The sequence below is a fragment of the Schistocerca piceifrons genome, chromosome 7 (genome assembly GCF_021461385.2).
Source record: "Schistocerca piceifrons isolate TAMUIC-IGC-003096 chromosome 7, iqSchPice1.1, whole genome shotgun sequence".
NCBI classification, from domain to species: Eukaryota; Metazoa; Arthropoda; class Insecta; order Orthoptera; family Acrididae; genus Schistocerca; species Schistocerca piceifrons.
Genome location: NC_060144.1, coordinates 198,638,711 through 198,654,381, shown reverse-complemented (window position 1 = coordinate 198,654,381; position 15,671 = coordinate 198,638,711). Strand labels below are relative to the sequence as shown.

General features: G+C 41.4%; 1 protein-coding gene across 4 annotated transcripts in view; it reads left to right on the top strand.

Moving 5' to 3' along the window:
• LOC124805108 (mediator of RNA polymerase II transcription subunit 25) overlaps positions 1 to 15,671 on the top strand; it is a 164,707-nt gene that overhangs the window by 120,912 nt on the left and 28,124 nt on the right. For all 4 annotated transcript variants that reach the window (XM_047265557.1, XM_047265558.1, XM_047265559.1 and 1 more), the window contains one exon: positions 8,260 to 8,532. In XM_047265557.1, the coding sequence (XP_047121513.1) occupies positions 8,260 to 8,532 (273 nt within the window). The remainder of the gene's footprint in view (positions 1 to 8,259; positions 8,533 to 15,671) is intronic.

The following is a 15,671-nucleotide window of genomic DNA, read 5'->3' as shown; positions in this document are numbered from 1 at the left end:
TGAATGGACCCAGGGAGGGAAGGTGAGGTTAAGGTTGTGATGGGGAATTTCTGGAAGGTGACCAGCTGATGGTTAGGTGGAAGGGGTAGGGGGGGGGGGGAGTATGGTTGGATGGTGGTATCAACTGGAAGAGGCAGGGTGCAGTGTTGGAATTAGGGTAGTTAGGGTTTGAGAAATCAGTGGCAAGTTATGAACCACCTTCTGCTGATATCCCACTGCCACCTTGGAGCACCACTATTCAACCCATATCGTACCCACAGTGTTCCTCCTTGTCCACACCTCATAGCAGCTAAACCCTACCTGGCTGACCTTTTCAACTTGCCACATCCCCCAAAACTCCCTACCAACTCTCCTAAAAATCCAGAGCCAAAAGTTTCCCACAACACCTAATCTTTCCACCAAAACCCCTCGGCTCCACAGAAGTTTCAGTCCTATCCAAAGGCCTCACCTCGAACCCTACACCCAAATTTAATCACCCTGTGGTTGTCAGAGACCTGCTCTCCTTCTCCCGATCCCTGCAATGGAAACACTTCTTTGCCACCAATCTCTTGAACCAAAACCACTCTGATTCCAACATTGTACCCTTTGTCTTCCAGTTCATACCACCATCCAACAATGATCCTTTCCCCCTCTCAGCTAACCACCCACTGGTCACCATCCAGGAACTCCTTACCTCCAACTTAGCCTCACCATCCTTCCCCAGGTCCCTTCTTCAGAACACCAGCCTTTCAGTAGAAGAAAGAATACACACACACAACTTCAAAACAAATCTTGACCTAATCATCCTACCTGCAGGCTAAGCTTCCACCACTGTTGTTATGAATTGCAGTGGCTGCCTGGCAGAAGGCATCTGCCAGTTATCTGGTTTCTCCACCTATTAACTCTGCCAGAGTGACTCCATCCTGGAAGTCTAACACAACCTCCAATCCTTGCTTAAAGCTTTAGGCCTTTCCCAGAGCATCTCCCCTGAAACCCTTTCACTTGTCACGCCTATGTCACCCCGCACACTCACCTTCTACATGCTTCCCAAAATCCATGAACACAACAATCCTCGACACCTGATTGTGGCTGGTTCCTGTGCCGCCACAGAAAGAATTTTGGTCAATGAGGACCAACACCTCCAACCAATTGCCCATAATCTAGCCTCCCACATCAAAGACACCAACAACTTCCTTCACCAACTCACCACTGTCCCCACCCCTTACCTCCTGGATCCCTATTTTTGACTGTTGACGCAACCTCTCTATACACAACCATCCTTCACACCCATGGTCTTACTGCTGTTGAACACTAACTATCCCAGCCTCCTTCAGACTCCAAATCCACATCCTCATTCCTCATACACCCTACGAACATTATCCTAACCCGTAACTACTTGTCCTTTGAAGGGAAGGTATATAAACAAATCCATGGCATAGCTATGGGCACCCACATGGCACCCTCCTATGCCAACCTTTTTATGGGCCATCTGGAGGAGATCTTCCTAGCCTCCCAAAACACCAAACCCCTAGTCTGGTTCATGTTCATTGATGATATCTTCATTATTTGGTCTCAGGGCCAAGACACCCTATCTTTGTTCCTTCACAACCCCAACACCTCTCCCATCCACTTCATGTGGTCCTCCTCTACCCAGCGTGCCACTTTCCTAGATGTTGGCCACCTCCTCTCTGATGGTTCCATCTGCACCTCTGGCCACATTAAACCCACTAACCACCAACAGTACGTGCATTTTGACAACTGACATCCCTTTCACACAAAAAATACCCTCCCGGACAGCCTGGCCACCCGGGGATGGCATATCTTCAGAACTTCTTGCCCTGTATGCTAAGGGTCTGACAAAGACAGACGGGTGCTATCCCCCAGATATAATCTGCAAACAGATCTTCCATGCCATTTCCCTTCACACCCCCAATCCTCCCACCCTCCCCCCTAGAACTATTCACAATGTAGTGTCCCCTTCATCACCCAGTACCATCCTGGACCGGAACAACTGAACCATATTCTTCGCCAGGGCTTTGATTACCTATCATCAGGCCTGAAATGAGGTACAGCCTATCCAAGAGACTTCTCGCCTCCCTAATGTGGTGCTCCGTCGCCCACCCAACCTCCGCAACATCCTAGTCCATTTCTGTGTCACTCTCACTCCCAATCCCAACCCATTGCCACAAGGATAATATCTGTGTGAAAGACCCAGATGCGAAACCAGTCAGTCCACCCACCCAGTACTACCTATTCTACTCCTGTCACTGGTTTATCCTACCCAATGAGGGGCTGGGCCACCTGTGAAAGCAGCCATGTCATTTACCAGCTTTTTCTATTGGTATGACTACCAACCAGCTGTACACCAGGGTGCAGGCCACCACCAAATTGGGGCCAAGAATGAATGGCCACCGCTAAACTGTGGCCGAGGGCAAAGTAGCCCTCCCTGTGGCACTATGTGCAGCTGAACATAACACACTGATTTCAATGGTTCCTTAACTACCCAAGCCATCTGGATCCTTCCCTCTGCCATCAGATTTTCTGAGCTGCGCAGATGGGAGTTATCCTTACAACACATTCTCCGCTGCCGTAATTGTCCTGTAGTAACACACTGACCCCACATCCTCCATCCAACATTTTCCACCTCCTCTGTCCTGTCATGTCCTTCCCATTCTCATCTACCACCCTGTTTATTTGCCACCCTCTGCCAATGCGTCTGCCCATCGTTCCGTGCTTCTCTCCTTTTTTGCTCCTTTTCTCCCCGCCTTCCTGCCTCACAACCTCCTGAAGCTGCACCTGTTGTCATTCTAGCCTCTGCACACTCCACCAGACAGTGTTCATCTGTCTTCCCATCCGTACATTACTATCCCTTCCCCTTCCCTGCTGCATCCAGATTGCTGCTTGCATCCTATGTGATAGTTGCATTCTGGCCCGAGGTGCTGGAGTTGGTGGTCATGTGTGCATGAGGTGCGCTTGCTTGTGTGTACGAGTGGTGTGTCTCTTTTTTACTGATGGTGGCTGTGGCCGAAAACTTTAAGTAAGTGTCTTTTAATTGTGCCTGTCTGCAACTTAACATGTCTTCTCTACAGTAAGTAGCAATCTGTCTTTGCACACATTGTTGAACCTGTATTCATATTGAGTGGTATTAGGATTCTTGTTTGTGTATCACAGCTTATGTTCTCTGTATAATGATGTGTGTCTGTACTTTGCAAGCCATCTTCTGATTTGTCACAGAGGGTACTTCATTCTCATTTTTTACTTGTTCAGTTCAGGAATAGTGTGAAGGAAGAACTACACTCAGTAAGTGTCCATATCAGCTCTCGTTTCTTTGATTTTTTTGTCATGATTATTTTGTGATCTGTGTGCAGCAAGAAGGAAAGTGAAGAAATAATATGTTTCTTAATTCTTCTTGTAACATATCTTCTCAGAAGTTTTCTGTAATTTCTTTGAATGATTTAATTCTGAGGTAGTGCCTCAAGGAAGATCAGACCTATTTTCTTTCTCATACTTTTCTAACTAAGCTAATCTTCTTGAGCAGCTTTCTTTCTATGAATACTTATCTGCAGCTCAATAATTAATTTGGGGTTACTGTGTATGAAAGAAGAGCAGTTGGGTCTCTTGATTTTTGAGAACTGTGTCCCTACTGATATGTCGTGAATAAAAACAGTGACTCTACAGAGGTGATTGCTTTCTTATCATTTGGCATCCCATTTTGGAATAATGGTCAAGTGTGTGGCTTACTACTAAATAAGGCTAACAGGGTGACTTTGAACATATACAAAGAAGGTTGGTGTAAATAGTCACAAGTTTGTTTGATTGATGGAGGAGAGTCACAAGGATGTAGAAATACCCAAGTTGACAGAGTCTTGTAGTTGGATGCCAATTATCTCACGCAAAGCTACTTACAGAATTGCAGTGACCAGTATTAAGTGAAGATACTGGAGATATTCGTCAGCTATTGTCCCCATAACGACCCTGAAAAGAAAGATAGACAAATTACAGCAAACACAAAGGGATTTAAATATTCATTCTTTCTGCACTACACATTTAAATGGAACAGGAAGAGTCCCTAACATTTGGTACCATATAAAGTACTATCTGCCATGCATTTCACAATGGTTTGCAGATGTAGATGTAGATACTGGGCTGATCCAGATAGTATGCTATACTGTATGTTTTCTTCTGTAGCTTCAACACAATGCTTTTCCAGAATAAACCAAGATTTAAACCACGTTTCCACTTAATATTGGGAGCTAATTTCCAATCCAAAGACTTATTTGCTAACATACTAGGTAAAACTACTTCTTTCTGAAGTGAGAATAGCCCTAAATCCATCATTCTTGTTGCCATGGTCTTCAGTCTAAAGACTTGTTTGATTTGGTCATCCACGGTAGTTTATCATGTGAAAATCCCCTCATTTATGCTTGATTACATCTTTTGTTCATTTGAACGTGCTTACTGTATTCAGCTTTGATGCCTCAGGATATGTGCTGTCAGCCTATCCCTTCTTATTGGCAAGTTGTGCTTTAATTCCTTTTTCCCCAGTTTGAACCAGTATCCCCTCTGCCCATCTAAGTTTCAGCATTCTTCTGTGGCACCATCTTCTAATCTCTTCATGTCTGTATTTTTTTAATCCAGGATTCATTTCTGTATCATGTTGCACTCCAAACAGTTACTTTCATAAAATACTTCCTGACACCAAAATTCATATTTGATGTTGACACGAAAATTCATATTTGGTGTTGACAGAGGTATCTTTTTTTAGAAAGATTTCTTACTATTGCAAAACTATACTTTATATCCTCTCTACCGTTGCCATTGTCAGTTATTTTGGTCCCTTAGTAGCAGATCTTGTCTGCTGATTTCAGTGTGCCATTTCCTAATATGGAGTGAGGTGACACATTGGTTAGCACACTGGACTTGCATTTGGGAGGATGATGGTTGAAATCCCTGTCGGCAATCCAGATTTAGGTTTGTCATGATTTGCCTCCAATGCATGCAAATGTAGAGACAGTTGCTTTGAAAGGGCATGGCAGATTTCCTTTTTGATCATTGAAGCAATCCAAGCATGTGTTCTGTCTCTAATGACCTCACTGTTGATGGGATGTTAAACTCTAATCTTCAGTCATTTTCTAATCTAATTTCCTCAGTGTCACCCGGTTCACTTCTGCTACATTGCAGTACCCTTATTTAAAATTGTTGATATTCATCTTTTAACGTCTTTCACTGTAACCTAATGTACCCACACCCACCACCCAACAGTTTCAGCTCCCCTCTGTCCTATCATCTCCTCCCAACTCACCACACCTCACCCTCAATGTGCTCTGTTCTATGCCAATGCACCCACCATTCTTTTTCCCCTTTTCTGCTCCTCTCCTTTCTGCTCTCTTTTTTCCCAACCTCCACCCCCACAGTCCCCCAGTGCTGCATCAGATAGCCTTGTCTGCCATCTCTAGTCCCTGCACACTCCAGGTAGCCTCGTCTGCCATCTCTAGTCCCTGCACACTTCACCAGCAGCACTGTTTCCTCTTCCCCACCTGTATCCTGCTGTCCCTTCCCTTTCCCCACTTCATTACTGATTGACAAACTGCCTATTTGCTTCTGATTCAGGTAATTCGGCTGATGTTGGTCTGATGATTTTACTGACATTTTGCCAGCACTAGTGGCTGGCATTGTCAGTACTTCACCTTCCACTGCCGGTGGTGAACTGGAGCCGAGCTTGTGGCCGCAGACTATATGTACCTGGCACGCGAATGTCCGAGGGCTTCTCCTTGGTCATTTCTGGTGTGGTTCTCCTCTTGTTACCTGCGACGGTCGTTCGCTGCAGTACGGGAAGCCAAGATCCATTTACCTTAAGGCATTCTTCTTTCTTGTTGATCTATTCTTGTGTTTGTGTATTTCTGCAGCTTCTCTGAACAAGTGGGTGTGATAGTGCTTCTCTACAACCAAAACTTCCGTGTCGGTGAATTTTATTACATGGTCGGTCTCACTCAACACGTGCTCTGCCATGGCTGATTTCTCCACGTGCCACAACCTGCAGTGTCGCTTATGTTCTTTGATCCTAGTGCTGATTGATCATCCAGTCATTCCGACATAAACTTTTCCGCATGTGCATTGTAAGCGGTATATTCCCAACACTGCAAGTGGGTCCCTTTTATCCTTTGCCGGTCCAAGACATTCTTTGATCTGCCTTGTCGGTTTGAAAATTGTCTTTACACTGTGTTTGTGCAATATACAGCCAATTCTGTCCGTCACTCTGTGACTGTATGGCAGAAAGGCTGTACCCAAAATTTCTTTTTCTGATTTCTTATTTTGCCAAGTGTTTGGCTCTGTTACACTTCTAATATAATTTGTGTAGTACCCATTGCTCCTCAGAACATTTTCCAGGTGTTGCATTTCACATTTGAGGTGCTGCAGCTCACATATTCATACTGCTCACGTTAGGGGCATATGAATCATACCTCTTTTTCTGGCTCAGGTGGTGGTTTTATAGTTTGTCCAGGTGTTGGTCCGTGTGTGTTGGTTTTCGGTACATGCTATGTCCCAGGTTTTCACCACCCCTTGTGACCAGCACATCTAGAAATGTAGTTTCTTGTCCTTTTCTACTTCCATGGTAAATTTTATGTTGGTGTGGAGGCTGTTCAAGTGTCTTAGGAAGTCACCGAATTGTTCTTCACCATGGCTCCACACAAAGAAAGTATCATCGAAATATCTGTACCACACCTTAGGTTTACAAGTTGCCGAGTCCAGTGCCTTTGCTTCGAAATGTTCCATGTCGGGAATCGCCTTGTCAGTCTGCTTCTGGCATCTTTCAAACTTCATCTTCTACTGGCACTCAGTGCGGCACTCTAGTTCGTTCTGCATGAACCTGTGAGTGATTCTGTCGATCTCGTCCCAGTCACCTTGATGCATTCTGCTACTTTGTTGATAGAACATGTCCGGAAGTTCCTGATCCGTTCTTGCCAAGTCTCTTCGTGTTGTATGATTTCGCTCATGAAGAAAAGCTCGTTCCAGTCTGTCGTGGATACGATGTGCTTGGGTGGTGATGAATAGGCGTTTACATTTCAAGAACTTCAGTGTAGCATCTTCAGCTCTGCACCTGAAAGGAAGGTGAGAGAGGACATCAATCGCACTTTCTTATTCTGTCGTTGGTCTGCCATTACTGATTGTTGCTCCTGTTCAGTGCTTTTCAGTTTTGTTCTAGCCTGAACAGCAAGAATCATTTGTGTGTGAGGCATACATAGTTGTATGAATACATGTGTATTTTTTTCTTTTCTGATGAAGGCTTCAGCCAAAAGCTTAATGTGTAACAAGCTTTTAACTGTTTCTGTCTGCAACTCAGCATGTCATCTATACGGTGAATGGCAATCTGTCCTTTCCATAATTGTTTGTATTCCAACCTGGACTTTCCACAGCTAGAAGAAATGACATCTACCTTCACAAATCATCCCTGCACATTTATAGGAAAGACAGCTCATCCAGTGCCTTGTGAACAAAGCCACAAAAGAAGGCTATAGGCTATGCAAAATAAACAAACCGGAGCAAGTTTTTACATTTTTATTTTTTGTAGCGAAAAGAAAGTTTTCTTGAGAAAACTATAACACTACAACGAATTGGCAAGCTAGCTTACCTTCAGGAGGAGAAATTTTGCACTTTATTCCTTTCTTATAACAAAATTTAATGCAAATTCTCTGATGCATTTTCATACAAAATAAATAATACCAAAGTGCACACATAATGTTTTGGACAGCTGACAACAGGCTAAATATTCATTATGGCTAACACTATACATATACTATACAGTCATGTTTATCAAAATAACAAAAATAAGAAATTCAAACTGTAGTAACACATCATGCAAAATTAAAAAATGAATGTCACTTTTTGAACACACCTCATACATGAGCAGGAAAGTTTTAAAACTAGGGGAACATTACTCATTTGTTAGTGTTTCTGAAAAGTTTTCCATCATGTTTGTTCAGCACATTCCACTGCCAGCTTTTTGTATTTCTTGGTTGTGGAACGTTTACGCATTGATTCTTTTTTTTCAGTTTTTGTCCTGCATTGTAATAGTTTTTTTCTTTTTTTCTGGCAAGATCACTAATAGTGTTTACAAAAATCCAGTAACATATCCATTTTCAGAAAAAGTTAAGTTCCTCCAATGGCAGCCATCTTATTGCCAGTATCCTGTGTAATGATAATTTTACTTTGAATACATTTTTCAAGCACTGTATTGTGATTACATAAATTGAATATACCATTATTATTCTCATCCTGCAGGGACAGGATCGACAGCTACTACTTGTGCAACAACAACAACAGCAACAGCAGCAACAGCAACAGTCCCAGCAGCAGCAACAACAGCAGCAACAGCAGCAAGGCCCAGGAGGCACAATGCGAGCTGGTCAGGTACTAGGAGGTCCCGGCCCTCAGCGACCACCGTTTGATAACATCGAAGTTGCACGACAGCAAAACCTTGTTAAGATCCAGCAGCTACGTGAAACACTGGAAGCTGCACAGCAACAAGAACTGCAGTACAAGTCCCAACTTGAGGTATATGCCAGACTAAAAGCAATTTTAAGAAATAAAAATCAGAGAATGTCTTTGTCTATCTCATCTGCTCTATTTAAGTTGCAGAGTTAGGTGCTGTCTCTGGTATTCTGTAACAGTACATATAGTAAAGCAAAAGAAATAATAATTAAAAAATTATCAGTTTTCACAAATAGTTATGATTAAATTGTGTCATGCAGTTAGTCTCAGAGATATATATTTTTATACAAAAGTCTCAGCAGAGTACAACCTATGTCTTTTGCGAATTAAAACTATTCCAACCATGCTGAAATGGAGGTAGTCATGCAGATAATATACAGTACTGAATGCGCCATCTACAAAATTTAGGGGTTTTATCTTCACTTGTAATAAATTTCAGAAAGTTAATAAAAATGTGCATTATCAGTGTACATAATCAGCTTTAAAGGAATTGTAATGCTATTTGCTATTTTTTCAAAAGTCAAGATGTCAGCAATGGCGTGTTCAGTCTTGGTGTAGATATCCACTTCATCAGTTTTCTCATGAGCTCATGCCTCAATCATCTTCTCGCCATAAGCATCCTCTTACGGCCACTCATGAGGAGGTTTAGGAACAAAATTGTCAATTTTGAAAGGCCTATGCCCTGTGTGCAGTTTCACTATCACCAGATTTCTCTCTGACATATATATCATCGTTATGCATCCGAAGAATAATTAGGAAAGTGTTACAACAATTCGTTTTTGTAGCTTTAATTTTTCTAAGTGAGGAAAATAAAAATCCACTCAACGTTTTAGCAGGGAACCTATGATCTTCAGTCTTTTGTGTGAACCTCCGTTAATATGGGGTACTCAGATGCTGGACGCTTATCTTACTGCAGTTTGTCAACGACCCAAGAGAAACTATTAAATACTGCACCAGATCATTGCTAATCTATTTAATTTATCAAGTTAGCATTTCTTTTGTCACAGTGTTCAGTCCATGTATTCACAATGATCAGCATCATAATTCTCTGAATTGTTACAAAAATATGATATTATTGGTGGTTTGATTTGGCGGTGAACTGCATTGGCCGATTGCTTCCTCCCATTCAAAACTGTACGATGTTTAGTATCCTTCTCCCCATAATCATAATTAAATGTATAATTTTGAATATAGACAGGCAGTGTGCTAAACTAGATGATCCCTTCAAATCTTCCAGGTCTTCTTCTTACATTGGCTCCCTCCTCTGTGGTGAAATAAATAACAACGGCAAATCTGCAGATCTAAAGGAGTTCCAGATCTCTCCAAAAAATTGTACAATAGCAGTCACGACAGCTTGATGTAACACTATTGTGTACATTCAGCTAATTCATACCGCCAGAACTATAGCAACTAACAAGCCTGACGTTGTTGTGCATCATCCAGATAAAATATCATGCATTTTAATTATTATCTCAGTCCTGTGTGATTAATACTAAGTTCTGTTACAAGAAATTGAAATATACATATATTAGCACTGAAGTCAGGCAGCTGTGGAATATAAAAACTGTTTTCATCCTCATCATCATTAGTGCCCCTAGGATTAGTGGCACACAGTTTTAAGAGGCTTTATCTAGGAACCAAGATTGTAGTAAAGACACTGAAATACATTATCTTGTGCTGTTCAGAACCAGCATCATGTTGCACAAAGTACTCGTAAAGTCACTTAAGTCAACAGCCTTATTCCTGAGGAAGCTGGAAGGAACATGGAATAAAATAAGGGCCGTCCCCCCCCCTCCCCCCCAACCTCCGATAGGATATAAATAAAAGACAAGTTCATAGAAAATAATTATTTTATTATCAAAAATTTTATACACTTATGGTTACTTTTCAACATAATCACCGAAAAGATTGAGACATTTATCGTACCTATGGACAAGCTTTGCAAAGTCCTCTTCAAAAGATGTTGCCGCCAATGATTGCAAATGAGCACTGACATTGTTTTGAAGATCTTTGTTGGTTTGAAAGCCGCTGGGTGCCAGGGCAGGACTGTACGGCGGATGATCGAAAATGTCCCGTTGAAATTGTTCAAGGAGCCATTGGGTTCTGCCGGCAGTGTGTGGATGAGCATTGTCATGGATCAACACAATTCCTGAAGTAAAAAATTTGGTCATTCAAAACAAACAAACAAACAGGAGTGCTGACTGAAGATGTGCCTGGGAGGGCATCACTTTCAAACCAACGAAGATCTTCAAAACAACATCAATGCTCATTTGCAGTCATTGGCGGCATTTTTTGAAGAGGGTATTGCAAAACTTGTCCACAAGTATGATAAATGTCTCAATCTTTTCAGTAATTGTGTTGCAAAAAAGTCACCATAAGTGTACAAAACTTTTGGTAACTTTTATTTATACCCTATCGGAGGATTTGGGGGGGGGGGAAGAGAACGGTCCTCGTATTTTGATTGTACCTAACAATGTAATCTTTGTTGTGAAACATAAAGACAATAATAATAAGAGGGTGAATCGAATATAAATGGGATTTTATTTTTTATTTAAATTAATTTATTGAAAAACTCAAGGCAATTATAATTTATTTTTCCACATAGTCTCCTGCTTTGAAAATGCATTTGTCCCAGCGTATGGGCAGCTTTTTGATGCCCTCATCATAAAAAGAACTGGGTTGTGTCACCAGCCATTTCCGCACGAAGTCTTCTACTCTCTCGTCTTCTTTAAATCATCGCCCTCCTAGAGCTTCTTTAAGTGATCCGAATAAATGGAAATCGCAGGATGATAAGTCTGGGTTGTAAGGAGGATGATCAAGTGTAGTCCAGTGCGTTTACTGTAGCTTGGAGACAGTTAGAGCCGCAGTATGGGATCGCACATTGTTGTGGAGGAGGATGACCTGTCGAATCGATTGGTCTTGTCTTTTGTGGCGATATGCAACTCTTGCCTTGTTCAACAGTTCGCAGTAGTAAGCAGCATTGATTGTGCTTCTCTCATGCAAAAAATCACTCAGCAAAATGCCTCGCTGATCGAAGAAAATGATTGAAAGAACCTTGCCAGCTGACAGTCGAGTCTTGGCTTTCACTGGTGCTGCCTCTCCTTCCACTCCTTACTGGCTTGTTTGGATTCTGGAGTGTAGTGGTGAACCTATGTTTTGTCTCAGGTGACGATCTGACTCAAAAATCCATCACTTTCTTCCACAAACCTTGTTGTAAGCCTCTGACAGACCTCCAAACTTCTCAGCTTCAGATTTTTGGTCAAAAGTTTAGGGACTCATTAAGGACACACTTCATGGAACTGTAGGTCATTTGTGATGGTTGCTTGACAGCTCCCATAACTGATTCTGACTTTTTGTGCAATTTCTGATACTCTCACCCATCGATGGTTGTCAGTAATGTCTTTAACCTCACGAATGTTTTTGTCTGTAATGCTGGTCCGAGGATGGCGATCGTGTTTCTGATTTTCCACACATTCTTGTCCTTCCTTGAACATTTTATGCCAGGCAAACACACGCATCCTTGATAATGTTTTATCACCAAACTGTGCAGGCAATCTTTGGCAAATTTCCACCGCTGTAACTCCTTCACGAGCAGGAAATTTGATAATTATGCATTGTGCAATGGAGGGGTTCACCTGTTGCTCAGACATCGTGAGCATTACTGACAAAACAGTGGGAAATGTCTAACAGCATGCTCTCCTCACTTCTAATGTTCCCTATTAAGCATAGCAGAAGTGCGGGGCCAATCCTACCAACCATTGAAGTTCAGGAACAAAAATCCCATTTATTTTTTATCTCCCTTCATAATAATAATAATAATAATAATAATAATTCAACATATATACCAATATCTGCAATTTAGCTAATTTACTGAGCAAGGTGATGCAGTGGATAAGACACAGTACATGTGTTCAGAAGGATGGTGATTCAGCTACCCATACAACCATCCATGATTTAGGTTTTCCTTGGCTTCCCAAAACTGCTGAAGTCAAATGCCAGGAAGGTTCCTCTGAATATACACAGCCAATTTTGTTCCCTATACTTCAATATCTGAGCTTCTGTTCCATCTCTAATGACCTTGTAATTGCAGTGCCATTAAAATCTAGTCTCTTTTCTTCTTTTTGTTGAATTAATTGCACCATCTATATTTTTCCTGTTGTGATGTACATCTCCAGGAACTTTGCTAATGAGCAGAAACCTACTTAGCAGATCCTACTTGTAATACGTAATCACAGTAACATATTGGTGGCACATGTACTTATCAGCTGATCAACCATCTAGTATAAATGCAATACTTCCTGCTTTTGGTGCTTTTGGGCAAATTTCTCAACCATACCTCATGCAGAAAATATGGCAGCACCCTAGACACTGTTGTAGTGTGGGATAGTAATTCCTTTTGTCTCACAAGTTTGAAAGAGATACCACGATTTAGCACACACTACACCAAGATGTATTCCTTACTTCTGATTGCTGCAAAAATAGTGTACAAATTTGGACAGAACTCCTTTTGACATATTCCTTTGCTTCTAGTGAGAGTAGGGGCATGTGTAGATCATAAAAAATTGTTTTTGTACATAATGTAAGATATTTACTTACACAGACAAATTTGTTCATTCAAAGACCTCTGTAATGTCATCATCTTTTCTAGTACTACATTTGATGCCACTGTTTATACATTTACAAGGGCATTTTACTCTGTGTTTTATGCTGTGTGAAGCATTAAATGAATATAGTTGCAAACATTTGCTAAATCTCTTTTCCCGACTCATACATCTGTGACTATTACAAACAAAGCCCATATATGTACAGATGCCATGTTTCAGTTGCTTACTTGGGTTTACTTGTAGTACATAAGTACTAGTTCCTATATTTTCCATGAAGAATTCAGATCTGTGTGTGTGTTCCCATTTTGGACATGAGCACCATAATTCTAATTGCTAACAACCTCATTAGACGAGAACTGCTTCCTACTGATATGTACTGAAAAGTGATATGGAGATCCGTAAAGTGATTGCTAACTGGCCTTGTAACCAGATATGTGCATGAATGTTTCGTATTTGCTGTGTTTATGCAGACACTATTTGCAAATTTACAATGGGATGTTTATAATGCACAAGGTAAGGGGGATAAGTAGTGCTCACTAGCAAGGCAACAAAAAAGTTCAGTCATTAGCAAGATCAACATTGTCCTGAGCACTGCATCACAAGTGGTACTACCAGGTGGAGTGTTTCCTGTGGAAGATCTGACTGTGTTCACCAGTGGCTGGGCACTCTTTGGGTCACTTGAGCATCTGTGATACACAGCTGTAGTGATGAAAGCCAGCTCACAGTAGGATGCCCAGCACAGTGTGTCTACCTCGTTACCATGGCACATTAGGCCAATTTGGTTTTGGGAACTCACATTGTGCCAAGCCCACCTAGGATGATGTCTGACTGTGCCAGATTCTACTTGGCTGCACCTTCAGTGCCATTTGCTGTACAATGCCCCATGTGCTTTCTAACTGTTGATTGCTGAAGTCTGGCTGGTGATTCAGAAGATTAACCAAGCTTCTGTGGAATTGTCCCTTGATGACTACAGAATTTGTTGTTTATAAATCTGTACAAGATATTTTTTCTTGTGTTTCAAAGTGTACTGTCTCTATTGCCAAATTGGTGATGCCATTCAAACTTCAGATTTTGCTTTGGCAGTTGGGAAGTACATCTTTACTGTAAGAGTGTTTAGAGAGGGCATCTGCAATATCCTCATGAAAGATTCCATTAAATCAAAGTGGACTGACTCACAGTTCCTTGGGTGTTGGCCATGGTATGACCATCTGTATCACTGCAGCCTTGTTGCATCACTCTCAGATTAGTCTCTTAATATCTCAGTTTTTATATGTTGCCAGTAGATGAGATGTTGTGCACTAGATGCTTTCTGTGATTCAACAGCCAACCCCCCTCCCCCTCCCCTCCTCCCACTCCCGTCATTCTGCGCATCCAGTCCAATGCAGAGCTGTAAGATTTCATCCTGCAGAAGCCATGGAATGACAACTCAAAAATTTTCTTGTTCTACAGCTAGGAGGCTCATACTACCATTCAGTGATAGCCTGTATCAAAGTTATAGGAAAATTTACAGTCTGTATATAAAATTTAACATTAATTGTTCTGTGACATCATTGCATACAGTGTAGACAATTTTTGCTGCATTAGTCAGGAAATGGTCTGTTGTGTCCTGTATTGTCACAGTAATCTGGAAGGCATATCCTTCCATTGATTTAAAACCTTGTCATACTCCATGACAACATACAATGAAGTGTGTCTGTGTTGATATGCTTCCTGGTTGGCCAGAAATGCATTTCTAGGTGTACAAGTCGATGAAAGATGTAACATTGTGCCAAAGCTTGCAAGACTATATGCAAAGGATTTATTATCTGTTATCACGTGGAAGCATAGTCTGCACAAGCTTGCTTTGTGACCATGTAAACAATAGCCATTGACTTTTACTTGGCTTAAAGTTATTTTCTTGAAATGATTATATCTCTGTCATAGCCTAATAAGACTCATGGCAATGTTGATGTTCCAAAGTATGCAGTGACATGACTTGTACACCATCTTTGAAATAAATGTTGACAGTATATGCCAGTAATTATTACTGGAAGCAGTTTCTCTATATGAACACAATATAAAATACACATTTAGTTGAATTGCTTCTTGAATGGAGAACAAGTTTTCCAGACTCATACAAAGATTACCTTTACCCTTTCACTGCTACATACGTGCTCTCTACATTCTGTGCTGAGCGTGTGTGTGTTTTTTTTTTTTTTTTTGTGGCTGTACAAATGCTGTTCGGAGACAACAATCCATGGCTATAAAATACGCTACTGGCCATTAAAATTGCTACACCACGAAGATTATGTGCTACAGACGTGAAATTTAACCGACAGGAAGAAGATGCTGTGATATGCAAATGATTAGCTTTTCAGAGCATTCACACAAGGTTGGCACCAGCAGCGACACCTACGATGTGCTGACATGAGGAAAGTTTCCAACCGATTTCTCATACACAAACAGCAGTTGACAGGCGTTACCTGGTGAAACGTTGTTGTGATGCCTCGTGTAAGGAGGAGAAACGCGTACCATCACGTTTCCGACTTTTATAAAGTTTCCGACTTTGATAAAGGTCGGATTGTAGCCTATCGCGATTGCGGTTTATCGTATCACGAC